At 62.8% G+C, this 23,779-nt stretch overlaps 6 protein-coding genes across 7 annotated transcripts; 2 read left to right on the top strand and 4 right to left on the bottom strand.

Moving 5' to 3' along the window:
* Positions 1 to 27: 27 nt before the first annotated feature.
* CHLRE_02g079300v5 (uncharacterized protein) lies at positions 28 to 4,723 on the bottom strand. The gene is made up of 11 exons (XM_001701618.2): positions 4,240 to 4,723; positions 4,009 to 4,134; positions 3,725 to 3,799; positions 3,462 to 3,549; positions 3,185 to 3,303; positions 2,862 to 2,960; positions 2,488 to 2,571; positions 2,116 to 2,293; positions 1,777 to 1,920; positions 1,489 to 1,577; positions 28 to 968 (listed from the first exon to the last, which is right to left on the bottom strand). Exons 1-11 carry the CDS (start codon positions 4,417 to 4,419, stop codon positions 840 to 842), a joined length of 1,311 nt encoding a protein of 436 aa, XP_001701670.1. The 5' UTR covers positions 4,420 to 4,723; the 3' UTR covers positions 28 to 839.
* A 139-nt stretch (positions 4,724 to 4,862) lies between these two features.
* CHLRE_02g079250v5 (uncharacterized protein) lies at positions 4,863 to 8,563 on the bottom strand. The gene is made up of 6 exons (XM_043059213.1): positions 8,388 to 8,563; positions 8,224 to 8,315; positions 6,503 to 8,152; positions 5,775 to 6,413; positions 5,526 to 5,636; positions 4,863 to 5,411 (listed from the first exon to the last, which is right to left on the bottom strand). Exons 1-6 carry the CDS (start codon positions 8,480 to 8,482, stop codon positions 5,272 to 5,274), a joined length of 2,727 nt encoding a protein of 908 aa, XP_042926847.1. The 5' UTR covers positions 8,483 to 8,563; the 3' UTR covers positions 4,863 to 5,271.
* Positions 8,564 to 8,698: 135 nt separating this feature from the next.
* Positions 8,699 to 11,073, bottom strand: CHLRE_02g079200v5 (uncharacterized protein). The gene is made up of 6 exons (XM_001701616.2): positions 10,657 to 11,073; positions 10,368 to 10,497; positions 10,086 to 10,091; positions 9,729 to 9,872; positions 9,421 to 9,468; positions 8,699 to 9,196 (listed from the first exon to the last, which is right to left on the bottom strand). Exons 1-6 carry the CDS (start codon positions 10,842 to 10,844, stop codon positions 9,083 to 9,085), a joined length of 630 nt encoding a protein of 209 aa, XP_001701668.2. The 5' UTR covers positions 10,845 to 11,073; the 3' UTR covers positions 8,699 to 9,082.
* Positions 11,074 to 11,173: 100 nt separating this feature from the next.
* On the top strand, positions 11,174 to 15,929 carry CHLRE_02g079150v5 (uncharacterized protein). The gene is made up of 10 exons (XM_043059212.1): positions 11,174 to 11,249; positions 11,448 to 11,586; positions 11,722 to 11,803; positions 11,993 to 12,096; positions 12,362 to 13,105; positions 13,412 to 13,591; positions 13,817 to 14,007; positions 14,745 to 14,858; positions 15,090 to 15,202; positions 15,412 to 15,929. The coding sequence occupies exons 1-10, from the start codon at positions 11,216 to 11,218 to the stop codon at positions 15,634 to 15,636; spliced, it is 1,926 nt and encodes a 641-aa protein (XP_042926846.1). The 5' UTR covers positions 11,174 to 11,215; the 3' UTR covers positions 15,637 to 15,929.
* A 74-nt stretch (positions 15,930 to 16,003) lies between these two features.
* CHLRE_02g079100v5 (uncharacterized protein) lies at positions 16,004 to 18,671 on the top strand. 2 transcript variants are annotated; one of them, XM_043059211.1, is made up of 7 exons: positions 16,004 to 16,061; positions 16,143 to 16,208; positions 16,316 to 16,369; positions 16,565 to 16,636; positions 16,757 to 16,946; positions 17,120 to 17,745; positions 17,933 to 18,671. In XM_043059211.1, the coding sequence occupies exons 3-6, from the start codon at positions 16,346 to 16,348 to the stop codon at positions 17,275 to 17,277; spliced, it is 444 nt and encodes a 147-aa protein (XP_042926845.1). In that variant the 5' UTR covers positions 16,004 to 16,061; positions 16,143 to 16,208; positions 16,316 to 16,345; the 3' UTR covers positions 17,278 to 17,745; positions 17,933 to 18,671. The 2 variants fall into 2 exon arrangements, with proteins under 2 accessions (XP_042926845.1, XP_001701873.2); XM_001701821.2 differs by having other exon boundaries at positions 17,926 to 18,671.
* A 140-nt stretch (positions 18,672 to 18,811) lies between these two features.
* On the bottom strand, positions 18,812 to 23,483 carry CHLRE_02g079050v5 (uncharacterized protein). The gene is made up of 7 exons (XM_001701615.3): positions 21,923 to 23,483; positions 21,541 to 21,710; positions 21,238 to 21,346; positions 20,836 to 20,999; positions 20,134 to 20,527; positions 19,679 to 19,751; positions 18,812 to 19,390 (listed from the first exon to the last, which is right to left on the bottom strand). The coding sequence occupies exons 1-7, from the start codon at positions 22,976 to 22,978 to the stop codon at positions 19,170 to 19,172; spliced, it is 2,187 nt and encodes a 728-aa protein (XP_001701667.2). The 5' UTR covers positions 22,979 to 23,483; the 3' UTR covers positions 18,812 to 19,169.
* Between the last annotated feature and the right edge of the window lie 296 nt (positions 23,484 to 23,779).

Here is a 23,779-nt window from a genome sequence, read left to right as displayed (position 1 = left end):
GTGGCTCATACGGATCAGCAGCATGTATTTATTGCTTGCTTACACAAACGTACCGCGCGCTTGTTGTGTCCGGTTGCCCATGTCCGCGACGCCTTGGCCGCTCGCACGCCAAGGCGACTTATAGGTAAATCTCTATAACAAGATACATCATGTGACCAAATGCCAAAGAATTCACAATCGGCAGAGGAACGGAAGTCCGACTGAAGCTCACTCTCACGTTGGCGTTCCTATCGTTTAGCGTTGCGTCAGAATATCGAACGTATCAAGGGGTATCAATATAACTTGTGTAACAAACCTAGGCAGAAAGGGAACTTTCAATGTGTCGGGTACACCATGCACGACGCACACACGTCGCACCCCTTCGCACCGCGGCCCGTCGCCCCCTGGATGCCTCACGTAGTCACTCAGGTAGTCAGGTCTCTCGAGACTCGAGCTGCGCAAGGGCTCTTACGCCGGCTGGTGCGTGCACTAACGAATGGCATAACCATGTACGGTATAACCACAGAGGCTATGCGCATACGCGTTCAGAGCCAAGCAGTTGGTTGAGTCGTGCCCAAGGACATCAACCTGGTGCGCTTCTCTGAGCGCTGTAGCCTAATTACCCATGTCACATAGGCTCGTAGCACAAAGGTTGTGAGACCCTGCTTCCAAACTTGTCCGTTCCCAAGCGCAGCCAGGCTGCCCACCGCAATGCACCATGCCAGCCCTTCCGAGCTACGGCATACCCATGCCGTCCAGCCCATACTGCACGTCCTCTTTCCAAACGGCGCCGCACCCTGTTTCCAACATCCTCATGAACGCAGCAATCCTGTCAACCCCTCAACATGCCCCACCTCCCCTCACGACGCCTCCTCGCCGAACTCGGACGTGAAGCGCTCAAACACATCCAGGTCGCCCTTGCCCACCGTGGGCCGCGCGCGCAGCAGCACCTTCTCAAAGTCGCGCATCGTGATGCACGGCGGTAGCACCTGCAGGTGAAGAATGCGGGACATGTGGTACCGGCATGTAAGCTGTTTGCGTTCAGACATGATATGAATGCGGATGTTACAGAGGGGACAGTCCCAGCACCCGAAGACGCCGAGCCATCACATGCTATCAGGGCCCAACTTGACTCCACCAACCCCGACTTTGCTGCAAACCCTCCCGCGGGCAAAGTCCGTGTGACTCCGCGCACAGTGAGTCCTAGCCAAGCCTCAACCCGCCAGAGCCCCACCGCTGTGCCTCAACGTCACAAGCCTAGGCACAGGAGTGCCGGGAAACGTCTAGGCCGCAGGACACACGCACAGCGCACGCACTAACCAGGGCGCAAGCGTCATGATATGGGCCGAGCTTATCGTGGATCGTTGGCTGCCACATTGCACCCTCACAGTGAAAGGGATCGCACGCTCTCAAGTCCAAAGCCTGTGTTCAGGCTGATTAGGCACAACCCACCCGCCTGCGTGCTACTGGTCCCCACCTATCCAGTCCCTGCCCCAAGCCCGTCCGTACCTTGTCTGCCAAGTTCTTCTCCGCGAAGTAGTTGAGGCTGAGCTCCTGCGCGCCCGGGTCGCCGGGGCTGCACGGCTCCCACGCCTCGCCTGCAAGCCGCAAACAGGTGCCAGCCAGCCAGCAGTCAATGATAATGCTATAGGAGGGTACACTAATGTACTGCCACCATTTGAGCACAGCGCAGAATTATTCTGCCGATCTCTCACACGCTGTGCGGCGTGTCTGTGTGATGCACGGTACGTCCGCCAGCCAGATGCCCCTGCAGTTCGTAACATCCATCCGGCTCACCTCCGTCTGGCCCGCGCACTTTCTTGAAGTGCGTGGCCTCCCGCAGCAAGCGGATGGGCTGCATGAGCACGTCCTTCACCACCACGTTGATGTCACTGCCGCTGAAGCCCTCCGTGCGCCGGCCCAGCTCCCGGTAGTCGTCGTCTGGGGCAGTGGAGCAGCGGTTGCAACAGCAGGAGCCAGGAAGGTGGGATTCGAGACTGAGAGCTTCACTCAGATGGCCACACGGTGCTGTGTGCGCTACGGTATCCTCTCGCCGCCGCACTGTCCACAAGCCACAGCGCCCGCATCCCGCTGCATGCCAGCGCCGCTCATCCCCGCAATCACGCCACCACCTACCCGTGAGGTTGTTGGGCGTATCGCCCAGGTGGATCTTGAACATCTGGCTTCGCGCCGGCTCCTCGGGCAGCGGGATGTAGATGCGCTTGTCGAAGCGGCGGCGGATGGCCTGGTCCAGGTTGTAGGGCAGGTTGGTGGCGCCCAGCACCAGCACACGGCTGTTGTTGGAGCCCACGCCCTGCGGTCCAACGCAACAACGTGACAGCGTGTTAGGAAAGCACAAGGGGACCGGGTCGACACGGTGGCAGCACGTATGCGTGGGAGCGCACAAGGTGAGTGCAGAGCCTCGCCGCGAGGCGAGTGGTGCATCAAGTTGAGAAGTCCGGTTCAAGGAGGTGGCAGGTGAAAAGCACCATTGCTAGCTCTGCTCACGTTGATCTCAATCATGAGCTGTGTCTTGATGCGGCGGGCGGCCTCGCTCTCGTTGTCGCCTCGCGTGCTGCAGAGCGAGTCCACCTATCAGCAGGAGCAGAGGATGGCGGGTCAGGACGGATGGTTGTTTGTGGAGAGAGCAAATTCGTGGACGTTGGGAGGGGCCATGCCCCCACGGTGGCGGTAATGCACCGTAGCTCGCTTGGGGCCCTGCATTTCGCCTGAGGCGCGCAGATAACGGGACAAGGCCGCTACAGCGCTGGGCCGTTCCCTAGGCCAGTGTTTAGGTCCGAGCCACAGCCAACGGCTGAGCCCTGGCCCTACCCAGGGCCAACCCCATGCACCAACAGTCGCCACAGTCGCCACCGGCGCACCTCATCGATGAAGATAATGGACGGCGCGTTCTCTCGCGCTAACACAAACAGCTGCGACACGAGCTTCTCGCTCTCACCCAGCCACTTGGACACCAGGTCCTGCAATGGGTGACGTGCGCACGCGTTGAAAGACAGCGGCGCCCAAGTGAGTCGGTAGCCCGCAGGCACGACATGTGGCCGTGCCTAAAGAAGCGACATTGCATGGTAAGGACAGTCCAAGATCTCACGGCATCCCGAAACCAATATCTAGCCCCGTAGCCCAGAGCCCGGAGTGATAAACCAACCCTTGTGCCTGTGTGAGTGGGCTTCTGTCCGACCCGCACCTGCGAGGAGACGCTGAAGAAGGTCGAGTCCGCCTCCGTCGCCACCGCCTTAGCAAGGTACGACTTGCCGGTACCGGGCGGCCCGTACAAGAGAATGCCGCTCCAGGGTTTCCGCTTGCCTGTGCACACACAAGCCGCACCACCATGTTCTGCACCGCGTGCGCTTATCTTCTGCCTTAGTTGCCCTGCACCCCGTGCACCCTTAGCAGGGAAGCTGAGCCACGCAAGGCAAGTACTCGCAGAACTATCTTCTGTTCATGGTCGTCAATCCGCTTACCCGTGAAGAACTGCGGGAACTTGACTGGCAAGATCACTGCCTCCTTCAGAGCCTCCTTGGCGCCCTCCAACCCGGCCACGTCGTCCCACTGCAAACAGCAGTGCAGTGGCAGCGCACCGTGATGAAGTGCATCGTATTTCCCGGATACACCAGACAATTAGCGGTACATAGTAGATGTTGGTGACTCTGGCATTAGCAGCGTGCATCAACCGCACCCATACTAGTACATGAGTTTGGGCAACACTCCATGCAGTGCCGCTTACCTTGACGTTGGGCTTCTCCGTTAGGATTGCCCCCGTAAGCCCTGCTTTGAGCTTCTCCTTCTCCTTGTTGTCCTCCTGAAGATGGGGGATTATGGCAGCATGGCAGGAAGCAGCACCCCGACCGTCCACTTTGTCCTGGTGAGGTTGCTGCTACGGTATCCCACAAGAGACCTTTGCCGCTTCGCGCCTCCCGTCGTGGCACCCCTGCCTGCTATCCCCCAACACCTGCTACGCATGAACTGTGGCTATGGTGCCAGCATGTCGCCGGCCTGCGGCGTACTCACCTCGTCCTTGGCCTGCCCTGGCTTGCGGACCTTCTGTGCCGCGGCCGTGCCACTATCGTTATTGCCTCCGTTTTCGGTCCCGTTTACGCCTTTCAGGTATTCAGCGCGAGCCAGATACTCCTTGAACTACGAGGATTTGAAAGAACGCATCAGGCGAGCGTGGAAGTAAGTCCAGCAGCCCCGCGTGGCGCGACAGCTTCTCCACGATGGAACCCTACCGCCCCAGCTTACCTTGGCCATGACCGCCTCCCTGCATTTCTCGTTCTTCTCATACTTTAGGTACGTCTTGAAGTATTCCAGGGACGCTAGGTACAGCTGCAGGGCCTTCTCGTAGTTGTTCGCTTCGTCCTCTGTGACCGCCTGCTTCGCAAACTCGATAGCTTTTTCCTTGAATCCAATATATACGGCCATCTTTCAGACTTAGGAAAGGTCAGCCGGTCTAACTTCGCTTGGCTTCGCCGCTCGATCGTTCAGCAGCTTTGCCTCGCCTTGCCAAAGTAACTAGGGTACAGCTAGGTAAGCAAAGATGCTAGGTCCAGAGCGTAAGCGGCATTGTCACGCAGCACGCTGTCAATTTCAGCGTCGACTGGGGGTGCATGCCCCGGGTGTTGCTATCGACGGAATGAATGCGAATTAGTGGCAGTGGGCGCAAGTCAAGTAGCGCAGGCGATGGGGTCGAGCGGAGTGGAAGGGGCTTCAATATGCGTTTGGCAAGGCCCAGGTCCGTGTAATGTGGAATGAACGTCGTTGCCACCATGCGTGCATGGGGTGCACCATGTCAACGGCGGATAAGATACACCAGGTGCCCGCAGGAAATCGGTGTACGGAGTTCAAGCGCACATGCGTGTGCATGCTCCATGGGTCATTTACAGCGGGCGTACTCCTTTGCGCGTTACGCAGGTGGACCCTGAGCGCCGCAGCCCCCGTACCGTCGTCCTGGAAATGTTGCGTCGACCTCAACACCAGATGCCGATCTGCCACTTAGTCACTGTTGCGCCAAAGGGAGCCCCACCAGGCCACAAACCACATGTAACTGTTGGGCTGGACAGTCAAGTAGTCCGGGCACTGCGCTTCTGTCTGTTACTGTCCTCAACCCAAGTCTTATCTTACCACGCATCCACCTTAGTCCATAGCACTGTATGTACACACCAACGTATCGGACTGTACGACTAGTCTGTCGTCGGCAACGCCAGCAGACGCAAAAGGTGTCAAGCGTGTCATGATCACCACCAGCAACGAACCCACACCAAAGCCACGCGAGCATCACGCCTCCTGAGCCTCGGCGTCCAAGCCCGCGGCCTGCTTGGTGCGAGCCTTCCGCTTCGCCTTCTCATGTGCGCTTGTTGGCCGCGGCCATTTGGGCTCGGGTGTGCGCATCTTGATGGCCTTGATGGTGGGCAGGGCTGCAGGCACAGGAAAGTGGGGCCCAACGGAATCAGCACTCACCGGTTCACGAGGCGACGGGCCATGAAAGCGGCATACTGCGAGGGTTACAGCAAGAACACGCTTTGCCTTACTGTTGTGGGCGCGGTTGTACGTCTTGGCCTCGCCGCGCCAATACTGCAGCGGCCGAACCCGGCTGCGTGTGCTGCGGCGCGTGCCGCCCTCATCCACTGTCAGACCGTTGCCTGTGGTGCGCACGTGCGCAGACGAAGTTGTTTGAGTATGAACAGTACTTGCGGGTACTTCCAGGACAAGAACGCCAGCTATGCGCACCGGTTTCCACCACCTGAGTCACCCGATATGCAAGAGAGTATGCGGCCTACCTGCCAGGCTCTTGCGGCCCTGCAGAAACCGGCGCTCCTTCACGTGCTCCTCCACCGAATGACGCAAAGAGTGCGCAGCGGACCCTGACCGGGCGGCTGCCTCGCCCTCAGCGCCGCTGCTGTGGTTTCGCTCACCGCTGCTACTTCCGCTGGCCCGTGCCCCGCTGCTGCCAGCGGAGCGCTGCTCGGCACTGCTACCGCGGGCCGCTGGCTCCTCAGGCAACGCCAAAACCTCTTGTGCGGCATCGGCGTCCTGCTCGTCCTCTTGTCGCTCTGCCCCTGCCTCCGCCTCCTCCTGATCATCATACTCCATATCCTCGTCCATGCCCAAGTCATTTGCAGCATCCTCCTGCCAGCCAGCCTCCATGGCGTCGTCCACAGCCCCCGCAGCAGCTTGCGCCTGCTGGCTGGTGCCATTGGCCTTGGCACTGGCCGAGGACACCGCGACTGCGACTGGTGCTGCCTTGGCCGCAGCGATACCAGCTGCCTGGGCGCCGGAGGGACGGCTGGGGCCTGCTTGCTCGCCACTGCCTACCCGCTCCTCCAGTGCCGGTGATGAGGTGGAGCCTACCGCTGCCGCTGCTGCTGCTGTCGCCGCCACCAGTGTTGGCGTCACCATGCCCGCTGAACGCACAGCGCCTGCATAGACAAGAGAAACCAAGTTGTTAGGTTCACTCGCAGTGCAGGACCCCTTGTACGCTCGATACGAGGAAACACGTCGTGTGTACCTGGATCCAACTGAGGTAGGGGCCCTTGCGTTGTCGACGGCCACCGGAATCCACCCATCGGGGAGGGCGTCCGCGAGGGAAAGATGAGCGTACCGGCCGGCGCGCGGTGGATGATGTCCTCCATGCCAGCCTGGCCGTCAGCCGCCTCCATGAGGTGCTGCGCCGCCGCGGGGCCTGCCGCGCCTGCAGCCCCGGCAGGACCGCCTGAAGCAACCGGTGTGCCGCTAACTGACGCTGGCGGGCGGGGTGGCAACCCTGCGAGCAGCGATGGACGTGGCCGGCAGGTGGGCGGCCCTCCCATGGCTTCGGCTGCCCGCTGCACCGCATCCACTGCAGCCGCAGCCAGGTTGTGCATCTTCACGACCGCGGGTGTGTTGCTCGTGAGGGAGCTGGTCGGCCCGGCTGGCGTCGAGACGCAGGTGTGCGAGGATGTCGCAACGTCCGTGGTTGCTGCCGCCGCGCATCCCTCCTGCTCCGTGCTGGCCGAGCACGGCTGGAGGCGCTCGTGGAAGTTACGCACACGCTCTAGCGCCGCGCGCGCCACAGCCGACACCGCTGCAGCGATCTCCGCCGGCTGGAGCTGTGCAAGGTTGTCCAGCTGGCTGGTCGCACCGCTGGGCGATGCTGCCTTCTGGCCTGTGCCGTTGTTCTCCGGCACCGCCCGCTCCGAAGGCTCTGGCACGTCCTTGCCGGCAGCCTGTCCATCACCACGCTCCTGCTGCAGGCTAGGCGGCACAGGCGGAAGGTGTCGAGCAAAGGGCGCGCTTAACCGCATCCGCTTCACACTGCGGTCGGGCATGCGCTCCGGCACACCCTCGATGGGCGTGAAGCCCTTCACAGATGTGCCTGGCACCTGCTGGCCTGCTGCCGGCGTTGACCGCACCTCCAGGTTCCCAAATCTCCGCCGGCGGTCGCTGGTGAGCGGCGGCAGGAGCAGCCGCTCAGGCACACCCTCGATGGGCGTGGCGTGCAGCCGAGCAGGCGTGTCCTGAGTCAGCAACCCAGGGGCAGGCCCCGCCGGCAGCCGGCCAGGTGCAGGCGTAGCAGCTGCTGAGACGCTGGGCCGCTGCATCTCCGCCTGCTTCCTGGCCTCCGCCGCGTGTGCCGCCTCGAAGGCCAGAGCCACGAGGTCGTCCAGGTGGGGCTCCCGCACACCCGGCGATGCTGCTGCGCTTATGCGGCCCCGCATGCCGGTCAGTGGCGACAGGGACACGGTGGCTGCTGGCGAACGAGCGGGTGTCGCAAGTCGGCTTGCCGTTGCCAGCGGCGAGGGCGCAGCCGATGGCACCGGGCTGGGCGCCGGCGTTGGATACCGGGGGGGCGGCGGGACTTTGAACGACAGCGTGAACGTTCGCGGCTGGGCGCGCCGGCGCGAGCCCTGCGAAAAGCCCATGACCAGCACGCGATGCTGGCGCCCTTCGGTGGGGTCGAAGGCGTGCACCACCGTCTCGCCGTGTGCCGCTGCTGGTGCCAACGCTGCCACCGGGCTGTTAGCAGCTGCAGCAGTGGCTGGCTTCTGCTTCGGGATCTCAGCAACCCGCTGCTTCTTGGCGCGCACAACCGGTGACTGGGTGGGCGGCTGAGCCGGCGGGTGCAGGCCTAGGGCCGACGCTGTGCCCACGGCCGGCGGGCCTGCGGGTACCAGGCAGCCTGCGTGTATAGTGCGAAGAGCTTTATACATGTGTTCTCCTTGTCACAAAGCCAAATCATGTATCGCTTACCAGCGTCGTCTGTTGCTGTTGTTAGCGCATGCTTGGTGCTTGCGCGCAGCCGCGACCTCCGCTTTATGCCCGCCCCAGTAGCTCCCAACGCACTGCAATAGTGTGAATTTGCACACATTTAGCAATTCTACGTCGGTTCAGGCGAAGCGCTTGGCGGAACGCACCTGGTCAACGGGAGCGTCAGCGGACGCCTCTGCCTTCCGCTGCCAGGCTTTCTAGGCTGCCTTCGCAGCTGAAACATGTATGTGGTGTTTTCCATTTGCTCAGGACATTCCGCGGACTGTAGGGTGCGGTGCGGTAGAGGGTTTAAAATGGCTTTGCGATAGGACTCAGTTTCACGGTAATCCCATAGCTTTATGTACTTCCATGTATATAGGGTGTAGGTGTAGTGTGTTGGCTTGCCGACCTGGCTTGGAGCTCGCTCGTTGGGTCGCGATGGATTTGCACAGAGCCACAGACAGACAGCTCGCGCATGTCCCTTCCGATTCGTTAAAATTTTAATGCCGAACAGTAAGTTGCCTTGCGCAAGTGTCTCGCTCAATGTAACACAAGGCCAAGACAACCAGTTGGGTGCAAACCCTTCACGCGGAACGCGCGTCCATCCACCCTCATATCGCCGCGGCCCTTCACACCCCAGCTTCGCAACATCCGGACACACGTCATCACAACTCTTCCCACGCGGAATCCGTTTACAGAGATGTCCAAAACGTGAGCTAATGATCAACGTGCTCACGGAAACAAGTTCCCACAACCACTGAGTGCTGTCACAGACCCCGCAGCAGCGCACAACAGCGTGCCAGCAACATCCGATTGAGTTCGTATGCGGCCCCGAGAGTGCCCAATGTAAGATTGCAGCCCGCTACTTGGGGGGCTCCTGCTTGGGCACAACGCCACCTGGCATCATCAGGCCCGGCACGCCCGGAGGCAGCGGCAGTCCGGGGAAGCCAGCGGGAATCATGCCGGGCGGTAGCCCCTGCGCAAGCAGCCAAGTCAGGTTAGGGGAAGGAATTAAGCCAACTCCGTTTTAATACAGTCCTGGTAGCCGATGAGGCACAGCCCGCATGCTGCAGTCCGGCAGACGTGGCGCTCTGCCTGCCAACCGGCCGTTTGTGCCCTTAGCGCGCGAAGGGCCGGGCCCCTGTGCACCCAAACCAAACAGCTTGTGATAGATTGGTAGCTTCACGCGGAGGTTCATACCTGGAACTGCGCCGGCATGAGCCCCGGGAACGCCATGCCAGCTTGCAGCTGCGCAGACCAAGACACAGATACGGTAGCGCGGACGTGTTAACGGAAAAATCACAGCAGATGAGATAACACCGGCCACAATGCAAGCATGACAGGGAACATGTCGCCGCATGATAAAAAAACACCACACATTTGCAACAATCCGAGAGGTCGATCAGGTAGATGTTGTATTCTCAACAATACGTCCTTCCTTTCCGGCGTTCAGGACATGTGCATCATCTCCCCCCCCCCCCCGCCCGTCCTCGTGCGCCGCCGTTCACCTGCGCCGCCATCTGCTGCTGCGCCGCCTGTTGCTGCGAAACTGCAGCCGCAGCTGCGGCCGCAGCCGCAGCCGCCGCGGCCGCCTCACGCTTTGCCTCCGCGTTGGCACCTGAGCCGCCCCCTGGCTTATTGGATGTCGCCGCCTGGATCAAAAGCGGATGCTCACGTCAAGCCGCGGTTGTTAGGCTGCTGTTCTAGCACGACTTGGTCATACACAACGCTCTGCCTGCTCAAGAAGGTATCAGTCCATAATGACCCACGACTCCCTAGCTAGCCTCGACATTAGGCATCGCAAGCCTGCATGCACCAAGCCACCGGCGCCGTGTAAGACAAAGGACCTGACAGCGCAAGCTCACCTCAGCCTGCAAAGGGTCCACGTGGGGAAGGGAAAAAACGAGAAGAATGTCAGCCGTGTAACGGTTTGCTTGCGGCCAACGAATGGTGGGCACATGCCATTCACACCGCCCGCAGCCCTATCGCGGCCGCCGCCTCTGCATCCATTACGACCCCAGCATCACAGACCCTGTCTGCCCCGGACTGGGCCCAGCTAAAGCAGCCCCTGTCTGCCCCAGACTGGGCCCACCTAGAGCAGCCCCGCTAACCGGTTGCGCCAATTGCTGCATGGAGACAGCACATACCTCTCTGAACTTGGCTAAGTAGAGTTTGAGCGGCTCCAGGTACTCCTCAAAGCCCAACGTCGTCATGGCCCACAGCAGGTCGTCGCCGTTAATTGTTTTCCGCTTCTCCCGCTGGCACTTGTCACTAGCCCTACATAGTGCAAACCATATCAGCATAGAATGCATTTACGCTGCACATCCATGCATGCTGTGCGTGAGGCATGGCTTCGTGCTGGGCAAGGGCTCCTGACGGCGGGGGCGACGGCGGGGGCCGTGTCCCCAAACAGCGGCGGGGCCCCCAGACACTTACTCCGACGTGATGAAGCTAATGAACTCCGAGACGCACTCCTGGACCGTCTCCTTTGCATCCTTGGCTATTTTCGCGTTGTTCGGGAGCGCCTTCTTCATAATTCTGCTGATGTTGGCGATGGGCAGGAACCTGTCCTGCTCACGCGCATTGCTGTTGCCATCTCGACCGTCGCCCTCGTCCCCGCTCATCGCGGAGAAGCCGCGAAGCAGGCGCCCGGTGAAGGCCCGTCCAACACAACCTCGACGAAAAACACGTCAGTAAAGCGCCCCTAAGAGCTATTCTTCGTAACTCAAGCAATTGGTTGCTTTGCAGCTCAAGGTGAGTTTGCTAGGGGCTACTGTAATGCGCCCGGAAACGTAGAGGCTCACAGAGCAAGTGGGCCCCTGTCAGATTGGACCAGTGGAAACAAGGTATCTCACTTAGTATGTTACACAGTTACATAAATAAACCTGTAAGCACGATTACCGCGTCAGTATCTGGCTGCAAAACAAAGTTCAGTCCTGTGCTTTAAACCATGCATTGGTTGACTTGCTAGCTGTTAACAACGAGGCCTGCGCGAATGCTGCTCGTACTAGTGGGCCTGCCCGGCGCGGGTGAGCTGCGGGGCCGCCGAAGAGCCGCCCAAGCCCCTGGATGGCGCGAAGTCAAAGATACACTCAAGGCAATACCGTACTCGACAGCACAGAACGCTACGCGGCGCTGTGTTGTTACTGAAACCCAGACGTGCCCCACGCCGACCTGCTTTCCCACTCTGCCTGCCTCCCGGCGCCTCGGCCCCACGCGTTGTGCAGGCAAGACCTACCTCGCCCGCCGCCTGGTGGCGCGCGGCAACTGGCGGCATGTGAGCCAGGACGAGCTGGGCAGCCGGCGCGCATGCGAGGAGGAGTGTGTGCGGGCGTTGCGACAAGGCTGGAACGTGGTGGTGGACAGGTGGGCACGGGTGCGCAGGGCCCCGGCGAAGGGGCCAGACATAACGGCGTGCGGGGCGGTCGCGTAGCTCTGTCGGCGCCAGCCCCAGTTACATGCAACAGTAACAGCCTTGACCGTGGCGCCCTCGCAACACAGGTGTAATTTTGATGAGCAACAGCGAAGCCACTGGGTGCAACTCGCGCGGTCGTGCCGGTCGGGGCCGGCGATGCAGTTGGTGGTGAGCGGGGCCTGCAGGAGGAAGGCGGTTACCGGTGGGCGGAGATGGTGGTTGGTAGGCAGCGACAGTGGCAGTAGTGCTGCCAGCAAGGGACACCGGCGTCCACATCTCTCCCATGATTGTGACTTCGCAAGCAATGGGGCTAACATGTGGCGTACGGTAACCTTTGACGCCACCGCTCGCCGCCAGGCCGTTCAACTATTGTTGCCTCTTGACCTGTGCCGGGAGCGGGCACGCGGGCGCACCGAACACCCCACCCTGGGACCACACAACTGTGACGAGGTCATCTCCAGGTGCGCGGCCTCTCAGGCTGTACCTCGTCGGGTGCCGTGGCTGGGCTGTCAGCTGTCGTGGTGGCCGGGTGGCAGGGCGCATGGGTGGCAAGGCGGCTGGCGGCTGGCGGGTGCTCACGCGGCCTCGAGCTCGTGTTCATCAAACAGAGCGGCGACCCAGCAGTGCCTCCGGGCCTGAGGGTGCGTCCCCCCATATTGTCCCGATAGCTTCCAGGCCTGCTACAACCAGTACCGTACACACGGTGCTTGTTTGCCGCCAATGCAGGTTCGCCGCGGACTTTGTGCACGTGCGACCGGGAGAGGGCTTCCAGCGGGTCATCACGGTGCACAGCAGCACGGAGGCGGAGGTGCAGATTGAGGCACTGGCGGCGGAGGCGGACGCGGCGGTGATGGCGGGAGACCCGGCGGCAGGTCGACGACCGGCCCTTAACAGCGTAGCAGGAGCAGCCGCCTACAGTGGGGCCGGAGGCGGAGGTGGCGGGGAATACAGCTATGGCGGAGGTGGAGGTGGTAGCGGAGGCGGGTGGCAAGGAGGGGACCTCAGAAGCGGCTGGCACGGCCAGCCGGCGCCACAGCAATGGAGTCAGGGGCACGGCGTGTACGACCCGCGCAGCGGCTACGGCAGGCGCGGAGGCTATGGCGGGCGTGGGAGCTATGGAGAGTGCGGAACTTATGGCGGGCGCGGGGGACTCTGGGGCGATCGCGGAGGTTATGCTGGCTACGGCGGGCACAGCGGTCAGGGCAGCCACACTGCCGCCGCTTTTGCCAGCGTGCAAAGCAGCCAGCATGGGAGCGGGCACAGCAGTAAGAGCAACGGCCGTAGCAATGACTTGCACAGCAGCGGCCAGGAAAGCAGCAGGAACGCAAACGGCCATGCAAATGGCCGCGGGTCTGACGGGCGAGGCGGCGGCAGCCGCGGTCGGCAGGGCGGCAGGGGCCGCGGTGACGCACGCAGCGGCAGTCACAAAGCCATCGAGGCGGAACTAAGGGCTCAATTTGCTAACCCAAGGTGAGGGGCCCGGCGGCAGCAGCGTGTTGCTTGCGCTGTGCCGCGTCGTGACATGCACCATGCTGACCTGGATGAGTTCCATCCGGGGAATGCTATTCGAGTGCGTGTACCCCATCCCGAACCCGTACCCTCTTTCCTGGTGCGTACCCGTACACTCCTTCCGGGTACGTTATGACCCTCTGCAATGCTGCTCGCTGCTGTGATGTTTCCGCTTCGTTCATAGACTTCGCCTGTAGACCCTTGATTCCGGTTTTGGGGTCCGAACGAAGTACTGACTTCTCCTCCTTCCCGTGCACCCCTGCACAGCTCCACCGTGCCCTACGACACGCCCGCCCACCCCGGCATCACGCCCGACCCGCGACCCGTGCTTCTATTCGACCTGAACGGCACCCTCACCTCACACACCAGCGTGCGCCGGGCCAGCGGCACCACGAGACTGCGCCCCGGCGCCGGAGAGCTGCTGCGGCGGCTGCAGCCGCACTTCAGGTGCGGGCGCGCGGGGCGCGCGCGTGTGTGGCCGCCTGCGGGTCTGGGGTTCACTGCGTTTGCTAGCATTGCTAGGGCCACCCGGATCACAGGCAGAGGTAAGTTAGAAACGTTTTTAAGAGCATTGCTGCCGAGTGACCAGGTTCTGGCGGGAAGGTCCGGGAGTCAGCCCCACCACCGACCGAAGCTGGTGTTCCTCACTCCTGCCCCGGCTGCCCTGTCCAGGTTGGGCATCTACACCTCCTCCACTCCGCGCACCGTCAACACGGCCCTGCAGCTGCTGGAGGCAGATGCGGCAGCGGCGGCGACGGGAGGGCTGGCGGCAGCCGGCGGCGGCGGCGCGTCAGCGGCGGTGCCGCAGGTGTTTGAACGCGCACTGATCCTGCACCGGGAGCACACCGAGCCGGTGCCCAACGGTGTGTGACGGCTGCATGTGGGGCGCACGCAGGCTTGGGTGGCCGGGTGGTTAGGGGGCATCGGCCGGCGTCTCTGTTCGCATAGGCACAGCCGAGCCGCAGTGCAGAGCGTGGTCACAGCGGTGTCTCAATGCGCTCGGCCACGTTGCACCGGCGGGGCTGTCGTTCTGTTGCTGCCATAGTGGCGCGGCTTCCGTGTGCCCGGTCCGACTGCGCGCGCACGGCTACTGGCGTGTTGCTGCGGTGGGCTGCAGTGGCCCAGCCAAAGCGCAGAACGTAGAATGCCTCATCATGAACACGCCATACACCGCCCTCTATCACCAACCTGGGCCCCGGGTGCCTTGGAGTTGGAATGAACTACCCGCCAACACAGCCACTCCCCTAACTTGCCATGGCTCACACTGCCACTCCCCCTCTGCCTGTGCTCCGCTAGTTTAGCTTGGTTGGATTAGTTTGGGCTGATATTTACAACCCTCCCCCATCACACACACGCACACACACACACATCTCTTTAACACACACACACACACACACACACACACACACACACACACACACACACACACGGGGGTTGCGCGATTTCCGGTTGGTAAGACCGGCGGCTCACCGCAGCAGGTATGCGAGGTAACTTCAGGTAACATCCGTAAACCGTCGCTTTGCTGCATCGCATACACTGTCTTTGCGCAACGTTTTCCTTGTGCTCTTTAACACACACACACGCACGCCCGCGCGCGCAGCGCACGTGGCTGGTGGCGGCGACCCGTGGGACACGCTGAAGCCGCTGGCCCGCTACTTCGGCCGCCTGCACCGCCTGGCGCTGGTTGATGACGACGCGTACAAGGCACTGCCGGGTGAGAGAGGGCGGTTGGGGGGCTGGGGGGGTCGCTGATTGGCAGCGGTGCTTGCTGCTGTGCTGGTGCGTACGGATTGCGCGAGAGCGGCGGTAGGAGTTTGAGGGATCATTGTACTCCACCCGCCCTGTACTTGCTGGTGGTCTTGTACGCGCATGCCCGTATTCTGCCCGCCCTTGCGCTGCTGCGACTGATTGCCCGCTAATGCTGCTGCCGGCCGGCCGGCTGCAGGCGAGTCGAGCAACATGCTGCTACTGCCGTGCTGGCGACACGAGGACCCCGGTTGCCGGGTGCTACAGCGCCTGGGGGACCTGCTGCTGCAGCTGGTGGCGGGGCTGCCAGCGGTGAGCGCTTCGTGGTGGGGGACTGGGTTGGGTAGGGGGACGAGGCAGGCAGGCTGGAGGGAAGCGTTTTGCCCGGTGGGTTTCCAGGACCAGAACGTAAATAAGTTGGGTTCTACATGTTCAGCTTTACGGAGGCTGGTGTCGACGCGCGGTGTTCGTACACGTCGCTCCAGGGGCCTGTATTCACTTGCCCACGTGTCTGTGTGCAGGACGCCGATGTGCGGCCCCACATGGCGGCTATCTCGGAGCAGCTGCGGCAGGAGGCCGCGGAGGGCGGGGCACAGCAGCAGGGGGCAGAGGGGGAGGAGGAGGAGGAGGAGAGTGGGGAGGAGGAGAGTGGGGAGGAGGAGGACGCGTTTCCGCCCGGCCCTGAGTATGGGGCAGGCCAGGCGGTCGGGGAAGGTGCACAGCAGTTGAAAGGCGGTGGGAGGTAAGAGAGCTGTAGGAAGCCATGCTAGAGGGCAGGCTGGGGAGCTGCATGGACCGCAGGCTCGTATAGAGCAAGCGGGCGTGATTGTGTCATTGTGTGGGCAGGGTCTGGTTCTGATCGCGCAATCCGTCTTGGTTGTAATTGTTTTTGCTTCATACAGCCGTATACCCAAGTGTAGAACGTATTGCACGCAAGTCTGAGCACAAGTCCGCGCCAAAACAGACTTCTGGAGTCTTCGTGGCGTGTGGTGCCAAGTCCACTAGCTAAATAGGTTTGTCATTGTAACAGTAAATGGCTGACGGTTGTGGCGGCGGCTTTTGCTCATGTTGTGAGCACTGCGGCTCGCTGTCATTTTCGCAAGACTGGTTCCAGGCCTTCGGCGTGGTGATATGCTCCCAGTGCAAGCGCGATGAACCGCTCATATCGAAGGTACAGCTCTTGAAGCCTGTCTTGCGCCTACAAAATGGAAATGGGCCAGAAATCCTTGCGCTTGTGCCCCGACGCGCGCAGGCAAACGCGCTCTCGCGCTACTGCCTTACTGCGAAGGACCTGCAGGACTTGGGTTTTGTAACCAAGGTGCGTGCTGCTGGCTGTATTAGCCTTTCCCCCCACCCCCACCCCACCCACCGCCCCGCCCCTCGCTTCCCACTGTCCCGCTCGCGGCCGATTCGTCCCACCCTCAGGACAATCCGCAGAAGAAGGGCTGGAGCGCCATGAAGCTGTACCTCAGAAGCCAGGTGTGCCTCTGCTTCCTGCGCTGCTGCCCGCCCGCTGCTCCGACTGCGCCCTGCCTGCGCCCTCTCGGCTGCCGCCGTTTGTCCTTGGGTCCTTTCCTAATTCCAAACGGCCCTGCTCCCTGGCCGGCAGTTAAAACCTTCAATACAACTCATTCAATCCACCGGCTGGCCCTGCGTTGACCCGACGTTGACCAGGTGGAGCAACGCGCCCGGCGGAAACACGGCGACATGGACACCATTCAGCAGCTGCGGCACGACAAGGCACAGGTGGGCCTGCGGCAGGGCCGGGGCGGCGCACGGCACGCAGCCCCACCAGGTGGACTGTTTTGACGAAGACTTGACTTTGGCTTTTCCTCCTTCCTTGGCGCTCATGTTGATTGACCGCAGGCCAAAGTGCGGGGGCTGCTGGAGAAGCGCACGCGAGTCGCCGCCGATGACGATGAGGACGAGGATGGGGAGGAGGACGCCGAAGAGGAGGCAGACGGCGCCGCGGCACTGGCGGGCGCTGGGCCCGTGAAGGTGAAGCTGAGTGCGGCGGCGGCGCGTGTGCGCGCCCGCCTGGCTTCGGAGTATGAGGGTAAGGGTCTTGGGTTGGACTTGGGACCAGGGTTTTAGCATTGCAAATATTTGGGCCCGGCTTTGTTAGGCCATTGTGGAAGGGGCGGGGCGGCCGCGGCAGATGGAGCGGTCGTGGGGCAGCTCCTGATGTTCTGGGATCTACCACACACCAACTCGCTTTGATGTGTCCAGGCGGAGCTGGCAGTGCGGCTGGCGGCGCCGCAGCCCCGGCTGCAGCTGCAGCTGCTCCGGCGGCTGCTGCCGGCGGGACCGGCGCATACGGCGGCGGCGAGGAGTCGGCAGCGGGCGCCGCCGCGGCAGCGGCGGCGGCAGACGTGGAGGAGTTTTGAGGCAGCATCACCACATTTGGGGCTTTCCTACTTGTGATCATCACAGCAGTGATCCCACCACTCCTTCATCGCGGCTGAAACGGCCAACCTGCTAGCGTCCCCACGCCGGTGCAGCGGTGGTCGCCATGCGGGCCGAGCCAGCAGTCATCTCAGCATACGCGCCGCCGCCGCCTCCACGCCCTGCTGGCACGCAGTGGAGCTACTGGCCGCAGCTACCCATGTCACCACCCTAGGCCGCGCCTGTCGCCATCACACGTGACCCAGCAGTCCGCGGCCCGCAGCGCAGCGCCAGTCCGAAGCAGCCCGCGGCCTGGGAGCCCAGCTCATATTTTGCGTGGCTCGTACAGGGCAATGCATAAGTGATATGCGGCCTGGCGGCGGTACTCCCGGCGCACGCAGCAGTGCCTGAAACGCCGCCGGTGCTACCGGCGCACGTGTGGCGCAGATGGACCGCACCAGGCGCTGGAGGTGCGTGGCAAAAGCGGTGGGTGGGAGGGTAGATTATTCCAAGCCAAGGTAAACCAAGAACCAGAGGGGGTTAAGGGGGAGTTGCGGTCATGAGTGTCTATGTGCACGGTACTCTGTCTGTACTTGCATTTGACGTTGTGTGCTGCCCTGCCCTGCCCTCGCATCCGCCTCCTTCACCAGCCCTCAGGCTATGATGTAAGGCGCCACAGGCGTTTCAGCCGCAGAGGGCGCGTCACTTCTACCATGCTGCGACGGGTTCTGTGCCGGGTACTGTGGGACCGGGGCGCTCATACGGGCCCTTCGGCTGGCTGTGACTGCGGGCAAGGCAACGTGGGTGGGCTGGACCTGGGTGGCCAGGGGCGCCCCACACGCCTGGGGTTGCATGGGCTGTCCTTTGACGCACGTGCCGTGTGCACTATCGGGGTGTTGCGCAAGGCACGCGTCCAATGCAGCACCCCGCGCGGTGCTCCGCAGTGCTGTGGGGGCGCAGTGCTGTGGGGGCTGCTGATGCTTGGGTGGCACAGCCCTGGTTCCGTGCTGGAGGCCGTGCGTATGCGGCTGGGATGGTATGGGTGTGGGGCGCCTGGTGGGGTGCCGTCATGGTGTGTGTGGGGAGCAGGGTAGGGCAGTAGTGCCAGCATCCACTGGGTGAGGGCGCGAACCGCATGCAGCGTTACGCTGGACTCGTGATAGAAAGGCCCACAAGTGCCGGGTAGACCGTTTCTATGTGTGGCGGTACTGGCGTGGCTGGACTCATGGCGGGCGGTGCCTGTGCAAACCGACCCCGGCTATGTCTGGGAGCGGCCTCAGATGTAGCGTGGGCGGGAGACGTAGCGTGGGGGGCGCAGCCCATTTGTCCTTTGTGAGGGAAAACCGACTTGTGTAATACTCATGCATGACGGGGAAGTGTGTAACTCGGGATTCCGTGGGGCATGCGGGCGCCTCGCTGGCTCTTGAGCCCGGGCGCGTCATTACCGGGACCCCTTTTGATGCAACTGTACAACAACGGTTGCTCATATGCTCATACAGCACCACTACCGTGCAGGCGGTGCAGCTGTGGCGGTAAAATGACTTAATGACTAGCGCGGGACTGCTTGCGGGGTTACTGTGGACTTGCGTAGGGTTTGCCCGCCATAGCAGCTCAACTGCAGCAGCAACCAGATCTCAGCAACTGAGTTCCTCAACGAACCAACATGCACCATCACGCCTGCCTTGTATGTGCCAAACCTTTAGCCGTGCCGCCGCCAGCCGCCAGCCCCTCAGTTCCTTGGAAACTCCAAAGCTGCATTCATCACCTGGCGGCGGTGCCCAATCGCCTCGAGCTCTTCCCCGCCAACCCCTCACTCGCATGTGCCAATCAGCCACTCCCACGCTCATACACCTCAACACGCCTCGCACACACGCCACCGCACCCGGCGGTTGGCTCAGCACACCTCCAGCGGCCGGCGCTCCCAACCGCAGCCGTACTGCACGCGGTACCTGTTGTACAGATCCTGAAAGGCCGCCACCACCTGCCCGTGCACCGCCGCCACCACGGCCTCGAAGCGCTCCGGCTCGGCGGCTGGATCCACGTACGGCACGGGAATGGGGCTGCCCACACACATCATGAGCGGCTGGGGGCGCGGCACAGGCAGGCCCCACACGCCTGTTTGAAGCGGGGCATGAGGCGGTGAGGGGGGTAAGGGCTGGGGTGGGGAAGGAGGGAGGGAAGGGTACTTGTCCGAGCCCGAAGGAACAGGTCCCAATCGGGGGAAGCGCCGGGCACTTGGGCGTATGGCGCCGCCGTGGAGTACGCGCATTTGCACGGCAAGCATTCAAGCACGGGTTGAACGAGCAATGGAAGGGGAGAGGGGCGTCAGGCGTGGGGCGTGGGGCGCTCAAAAGTCCCACTAGCATTGCACTAGGGGGGCAGGGCAAGAAGGCCAGGACTCACCGAACACGGCGCCCAGCGCCATGCGCAGGCGGCGCGACAGCTGCTGCAGTGACTGCGGCCCGAAGGTCAGGATCTGCAGGGCACAGGCGGCGCAGGTGGCGCTTAGGAAGGGCCAACTCACCAAGTGTGCCGTGAGGTCAGTCAACTGCATGGAGCAACTGGAGCGCGCACCCGCTTGGCCGCTTCCCTGCCTGCGCCTACTTCCTCCCTCTCAAGGCGCTTCACCCATCCCTGCCGCGCCGTACACACACACACACACACACACACAAAGACACACTTACACACACACACACTCACACACACACACACACACACACACTCACACACACACACACACACAAAGACACACTTACACACACACACACACACACACACACACACACAAAGACACACTTACACACACACACACATACACACACGCACAAACACACACACACACACACACGCACACACACCTTGCTGTTGCCCATGTGGTATATGGGTACAATGGGCACACCCATCTCCACCGCCAGCCGCACGAAGCCGCGCCGGCCCAGCAGCTTGATGCGTTCAGGTGCCAACCCGAGGCCCTGCTCCTCCTCCGCCGCCGGATCGGGATCGTCCTTCGGGCCTTTCAGCAGCCCCTTCAGCCCCTTGCGCGGCCCCTGGCGCTGCTCCCCATCGCGCTGCTGCTCCTTTGGCTGCGGCGGGCTAGTGGTGGTGCTGCTTGAGCCGGTGGCGCCGGCGGCTTCAGTCGTGTCGATCGCCCCACCCGCAGCCGCAGCCTCATCTGGTTCGGTGGCAGCGGCGGCGCGGGAGGGCGATGACGTGTACATCTCCGCAATGCCGCCCGCCAGCACCGCCACCGACCTGCATGCGCATCGGCACGCTGAGTGTGTTATAGACTGCGTTGGTTATAATAGGGACCTGCTGACGCAGTTCAAGGGCCAGTGACGTGGAAGAACGATCACCCTGCTCTGTACCCCGGGGGCGCGCCGCCTGCAACGCCGTCGGCCTACTCTAGCTCTAGTAGGCTGTGTTATAGCACCTTCTTCCGACTGCAACATTACCGCACCAGCTGACTGCTATTGTGACACCGTGTAATACTGTACTGCACACGCAACAGCCCTCCCGGTTGCACATTCCATTACACGCCACGCCACGCCACGCCCGCCCACCCGCGGTGCCTCAGCAGCATGCGCGCGTTGTCCCGGCTGGCGGGCGCGGCCCCCAGCGCCGCCTTCATGTGGCGCCACAGCGGTATGTACCACAGCACCGAGGCCGCCAGGCTGTGCACGGGGAAGCCCGGCCACACGATGTTGGACAGGGAGATGCACAGGATCTGTGGGGGTGCGGCAGGTGGGGGTGCGGAAGGTGGGGGTGTGGCAGGTGGGGGTGAGGCGCGTGGTGAGGGCTGTGGGGGAGGGGTAATGGAATGGGACCCACGAAGCCCCCAGGGCCTGGGAGTGTTTTGGAGGTTGGCAGCCGTCTAACCCCGTCACCCTGTAGGCTATAGCACACGTGCACCCGGCCAGCGACCCTGCATGTACACACTTGCACACGCACACGCCCCCACCTACCTGCGACAGCGGGAAGGCGCCGTGCGGGCTGTTGACAAAGATGTGTGGGCGGTTGAAGTCGGGCAGTTGGTCGTAGGCGTAGCTGTAGTTGAAGTAGGCGCGCCACAGCCTGGGGCGGGGCGGGGCGGGGCAGGGGCGAGGAGGCAGCAGGGTTCGAGGCGGGCAGGGTTGGGGCGGGGGCGCAAGGCAAGAGGTCGGAAGCAGGTAGATACCCCGTACACGCAGGGCGCATTCCACACAAGCGAAGCCCATGGGGTTGGTCATCTCGCTCTAACCTCCACCCACCTCCACGCAGCCACCCACCTGAACAGTGCCGAGTCCAGCATGCCCTGCCGGATGTGCGGTGGGGCCGGCACCAGCAGGCTGCCCAGCGTCAGAGCCAGGGCGGCGGCGGCGGCGCGCGAGCCGGCAGCCGTGCCCAGCAACAACCCCAGCAGGATGTAGGGAAAGCCCACGTACAAACCCAGAGTCAGCTGCAATCGCGGCGGGAGGGAGGGCGCTAGTCAGGGTGGTCTCGGAGAGCCGGCTTAGACAATGGGGTGCGTGTAAGTCTGTCAGAGGCGAAGGAGCGTGGACTCAGGAAGATACGAGGACAAGCGTGTGCGCGTGCGCCGTGGGCCAACCGAACACATGTGGACATCCTTGTGCTGTAGCAAGTTCAGCAACGTGTCAATGTCACACCCACCTGGGCCAGCAGGCGATACGGCAGCGGCAGTACGTACGACGCCGACCGGCCGTCAGTGTACTGCCGTACGCCCGGCGGCGGCCGCGGCACCGGCGGATCCCGCGGGGTCATCACCACCAGCTTTGGCGGGCCCGGGCCCGGGCGGGGGCGCGGGGAATGCGCGGTGGCGGCAACAGTTGTGGTGGCGTTGATTGCAGTGGCGGTGGTAGTGGTGATGGTGGCAGTAGTGGCGGTTATGGGGGCGGCGCAGGCAGCGCCGCCATCGCGTGCTGGCGCTGCCGCTGCCTCCTTGCAGCCCTTGCCACTGCAGGTGCTGGTGCTGCCATTGCCGGTACTAGCAAACCCAGTGTCGCCGCTGAGGAATCCGCCACGGCTGCGACTGCGGCTGCTGCCACTGCTACTACCGCTCAGCCGACGGCCATCATCGCCACTTGCACCGTCGCTGCTGCACGAGCTGCTTGGTGGGACGGGGTGCGACTGCAGCCGCTGCAGGTGAAACGGCGACACATCCCCGTGATGGCGGGCATGCGACGACGATGGTGGCGACGGAGACGCAGGTGGGTCTTGGTGGAAGGGGGAAGGTGTTGCACCAATCATGTTGCTGGCGGCGGCCTCGTCGTGTTGTCGTGCACACGCACGCTCCGCCGCCGCTGCGGCACTGGCGGCGGCCACGCCTTCGGCCGCAGTGGCGGCAGCGACGGCGCTAGCCGTGGTGTGTGCGGCTGAAGTCGTAGCCGTGGCGCTGGCGGGGGTGGAGGCGCAGGAAGACCCGCCCGAGCCGGATGCGCCGAAGGCACTGACTACCAGCAGTGGCGCCAGCACTTCTGACAGCCGCCGCAGCGGCTGCCCGGAGGCCTCCTCGCCGTCGCCCAGCTTGCCGGCAGCGCCACCAGCAGGCGCACCGCCGCCGCTGCCTTCCCTGCTGCCGCGAGCCGCTACCTCCGCCTCCGCCTGTGCCTCTGACGCTGATGGCACGCCCGGCTGCGGCGCCAGTTGCTGCTGCCGCTCTTCTCCCAAGCCCTGTGACGGCTCGGGATCCTGGTGTCTGGCCACCATGGCTAGGCCGCAGGGAGCAGTTGCAGGTGTGAAGCCCTAGGCTACCTCAGCGGCCACCTATAGCGCGCGTGCGGTATGTTTCCGCGCAGCGCAAAGTGGGCCTAGCTGGCTAGCTGCTGCTGCTGGTGTCGTATCTTCCAGGCCTGGCCGCCGCCACCTGAACCCGTGTTTGGCTGGGCTGGCTGCGGGTAGAAAGCCCGGAGTCACCGCAGCTGTCAAGACGGGTGCCGTCACAGCTTTCACCGCGGTCAGCGGGTCAAGTCTTTTGCTGCTGACTGCTACAGCACCGGTTACTGTCACCGTGCTGCAAGGGATCAGGCGAAACAGCGAAGCGGCGAACCTGCGTTCGTTGCGAACAGCCGCGTGCGTGGCTCGAGAAGTTGTCGGGGCGCTTCTACGCGTTTTGTGCGCGAGCGAGTGCGAGTTAAGTAGCTTTCGGGCGCCTACTGCTTTGTGAGGAATGCGCATGGCGAGGCAAGCCGCGCCGGAAAATGGCGAGAAGCGCTCTCTCTCGGGGAGTTCCATCTTGGAGCGGACAAGGTTGGCGGGACGCGGATGGAGACGTTCGCCACCCGCACTTTTGGGTCACGTACTGGGTTGAAATCGAGAAATGAGACCGGATCAAGGGATCCCTGCAATCGGCAGATGGTGAGGTAGCTAGGCGGCCGCAGCGGCTCACCTTGCTCCGACCCACCGTACTCCGGCCGACCGTAACAAAACAAGCGCCCACGAGTTTTGTTTGTGTTTCGGCTTCCCAGAAGGACCAGGGAGAGGTGCAAGGGCTCTGGAAAGTACCAGGGG

Source organism: Chlamydomonas reinhardtii, chromosome 2 (genome assembly GCF_000002595.2).
Source record: "Chlamydomonas reinhardtii strain CC-503 cw92 mt+ chromosome 2, whole genome shotgun sequence".
NCBI lineage: Eukaryota > Viridiplantae > Chlorophyta > Chlorophyceae > Chlamydomonadales > Chlamydomonadaceae > Chlamydomonas > Chlamydomonas reinhardtii.
This window is presented reverse-complemented; position numbering and strand designations above follow the sequence as displayed.

Coding starts and splice junctions, on each gene's coding strand:
- CHLRE_02g079300v5 (XM_001701618.2), bottom strand. CDS start 4,419: ATGGCCGTATATATTGGATTCAAGGAAAAAGCTATCGAGTTTGCGAAG. Junction 3,800..4,008: donor CAGGGCAGGCCAAGGACGAG/GTGAGTACGCCG, acceptor CCCCATCTTCAG/GAGGACAACAAGGAGAAGGA. Junction 969..1,488: donor AGAAGAACTTGGCAGACAAG/GTACGGACGGGC, acceptor CTTCACCTGCAG/GTGCTACCGCCGTGCATCAC.
- CHLRE_02g079200v5 (XM_001701616.2), bottom strand. CDS start 10,844: ATGAGCGGGGACGAGGGCGACGGTCGAGATGGCAACAGCAATGCGCGT. Junction 10,498..10,656: donor ATTAGCTTCATCACGTCGGA/GTAAGTGTCTGG, acceptor TGCACTATGTAG/GGCTAGTGACAAGTGCCAGC. Junction 9,197..9,420: donor TCATGCCGGCGCAGTTCCAG/GTATGAACCTCC, acceptor CTGCTTGCGCAG/GGGCTACCGCCCGGCATGAT.
- CHLRE_02g079050v5 (XM_001701615.3), bottom strand. CDS start 22,978: ATGGTGGCCAGACACCAGGATCCCGAGCCGTCACAGGGCTTGGGAGAA. Junction 21,347..21,540: donor CTGGACTCGGCACTGTTCAG/GTGGGTGGCTGC, acceptor GCCCCGCCCCAG/GCTGTGGCGCGCCTACTTCA. Junction 21,000..21,237: donor GCGCCTTCCCGCTGTCGCAG/GTAGGTGGGGGC, acceptor GCACCCCCACAG/ATCCTGTGCATCTCCCTGTC.
- CHLRE_02g079100v5 (XM_043059211.1), top strand. CDS start 16,346: ATGAAGCTGTACCTCAGAAGCCAG. Junction 16,370..16,564: donor AGCTGTACCTCAGAAGCCAG/GTGTGCCTCTGC, acceptor GACGTTGACCAG/GTGGAGCAACGCGCCCGGCG. Junction 16,637..16,756: donor TGCGGCACGACAAGGCACAG/GTGGGCCTGCGG, acceptor GATTGACCGCAG/GCCAAAGTGCGGGGGCTGCT.
- CHLRE_02g079250v5 (XM_043059213.1), bottom strand. CDS start 8,482: ATGGAAAACACCACATACATGTTTCAGCTGCGAAGGCAGCCTAGAAAG. Junction 8,316..8,387: donor CTGACGCTCCCGTTGACCAG/GTGCGTTCCGCC, acceptor ACACTATTGCAG/TGCGTTGGGAGCTACTGGGG. Junction 8,153..8,223: donor AACAGCAACAGACGACGCTG/GTAAGCGATACA, acceptor CTATACACGCAG/GCTGCCTGGTACCCGCAGGC.
- CHLRE_02g079150v5 (XM_043059212.1), top strand. CDS start 11,216: ATGCTGCTCGTACTAGTGGGCCTGCCCGGCGCGG. Junction 11,804..11,992: donor GGCCGGCGATGCAGTTGGTG/GTGAGCGGGGCC, acceptor GCTCGCCGCCAG/GCCGTTCAACTATTGTTGCC. Junction 13,106..13,411: donor GCTCAATTTGCTAACCCAAG/GTGAGGGGCCCG, acceptor ACCCCTGCACAG/CTCCACCGTGCCCTACGACA.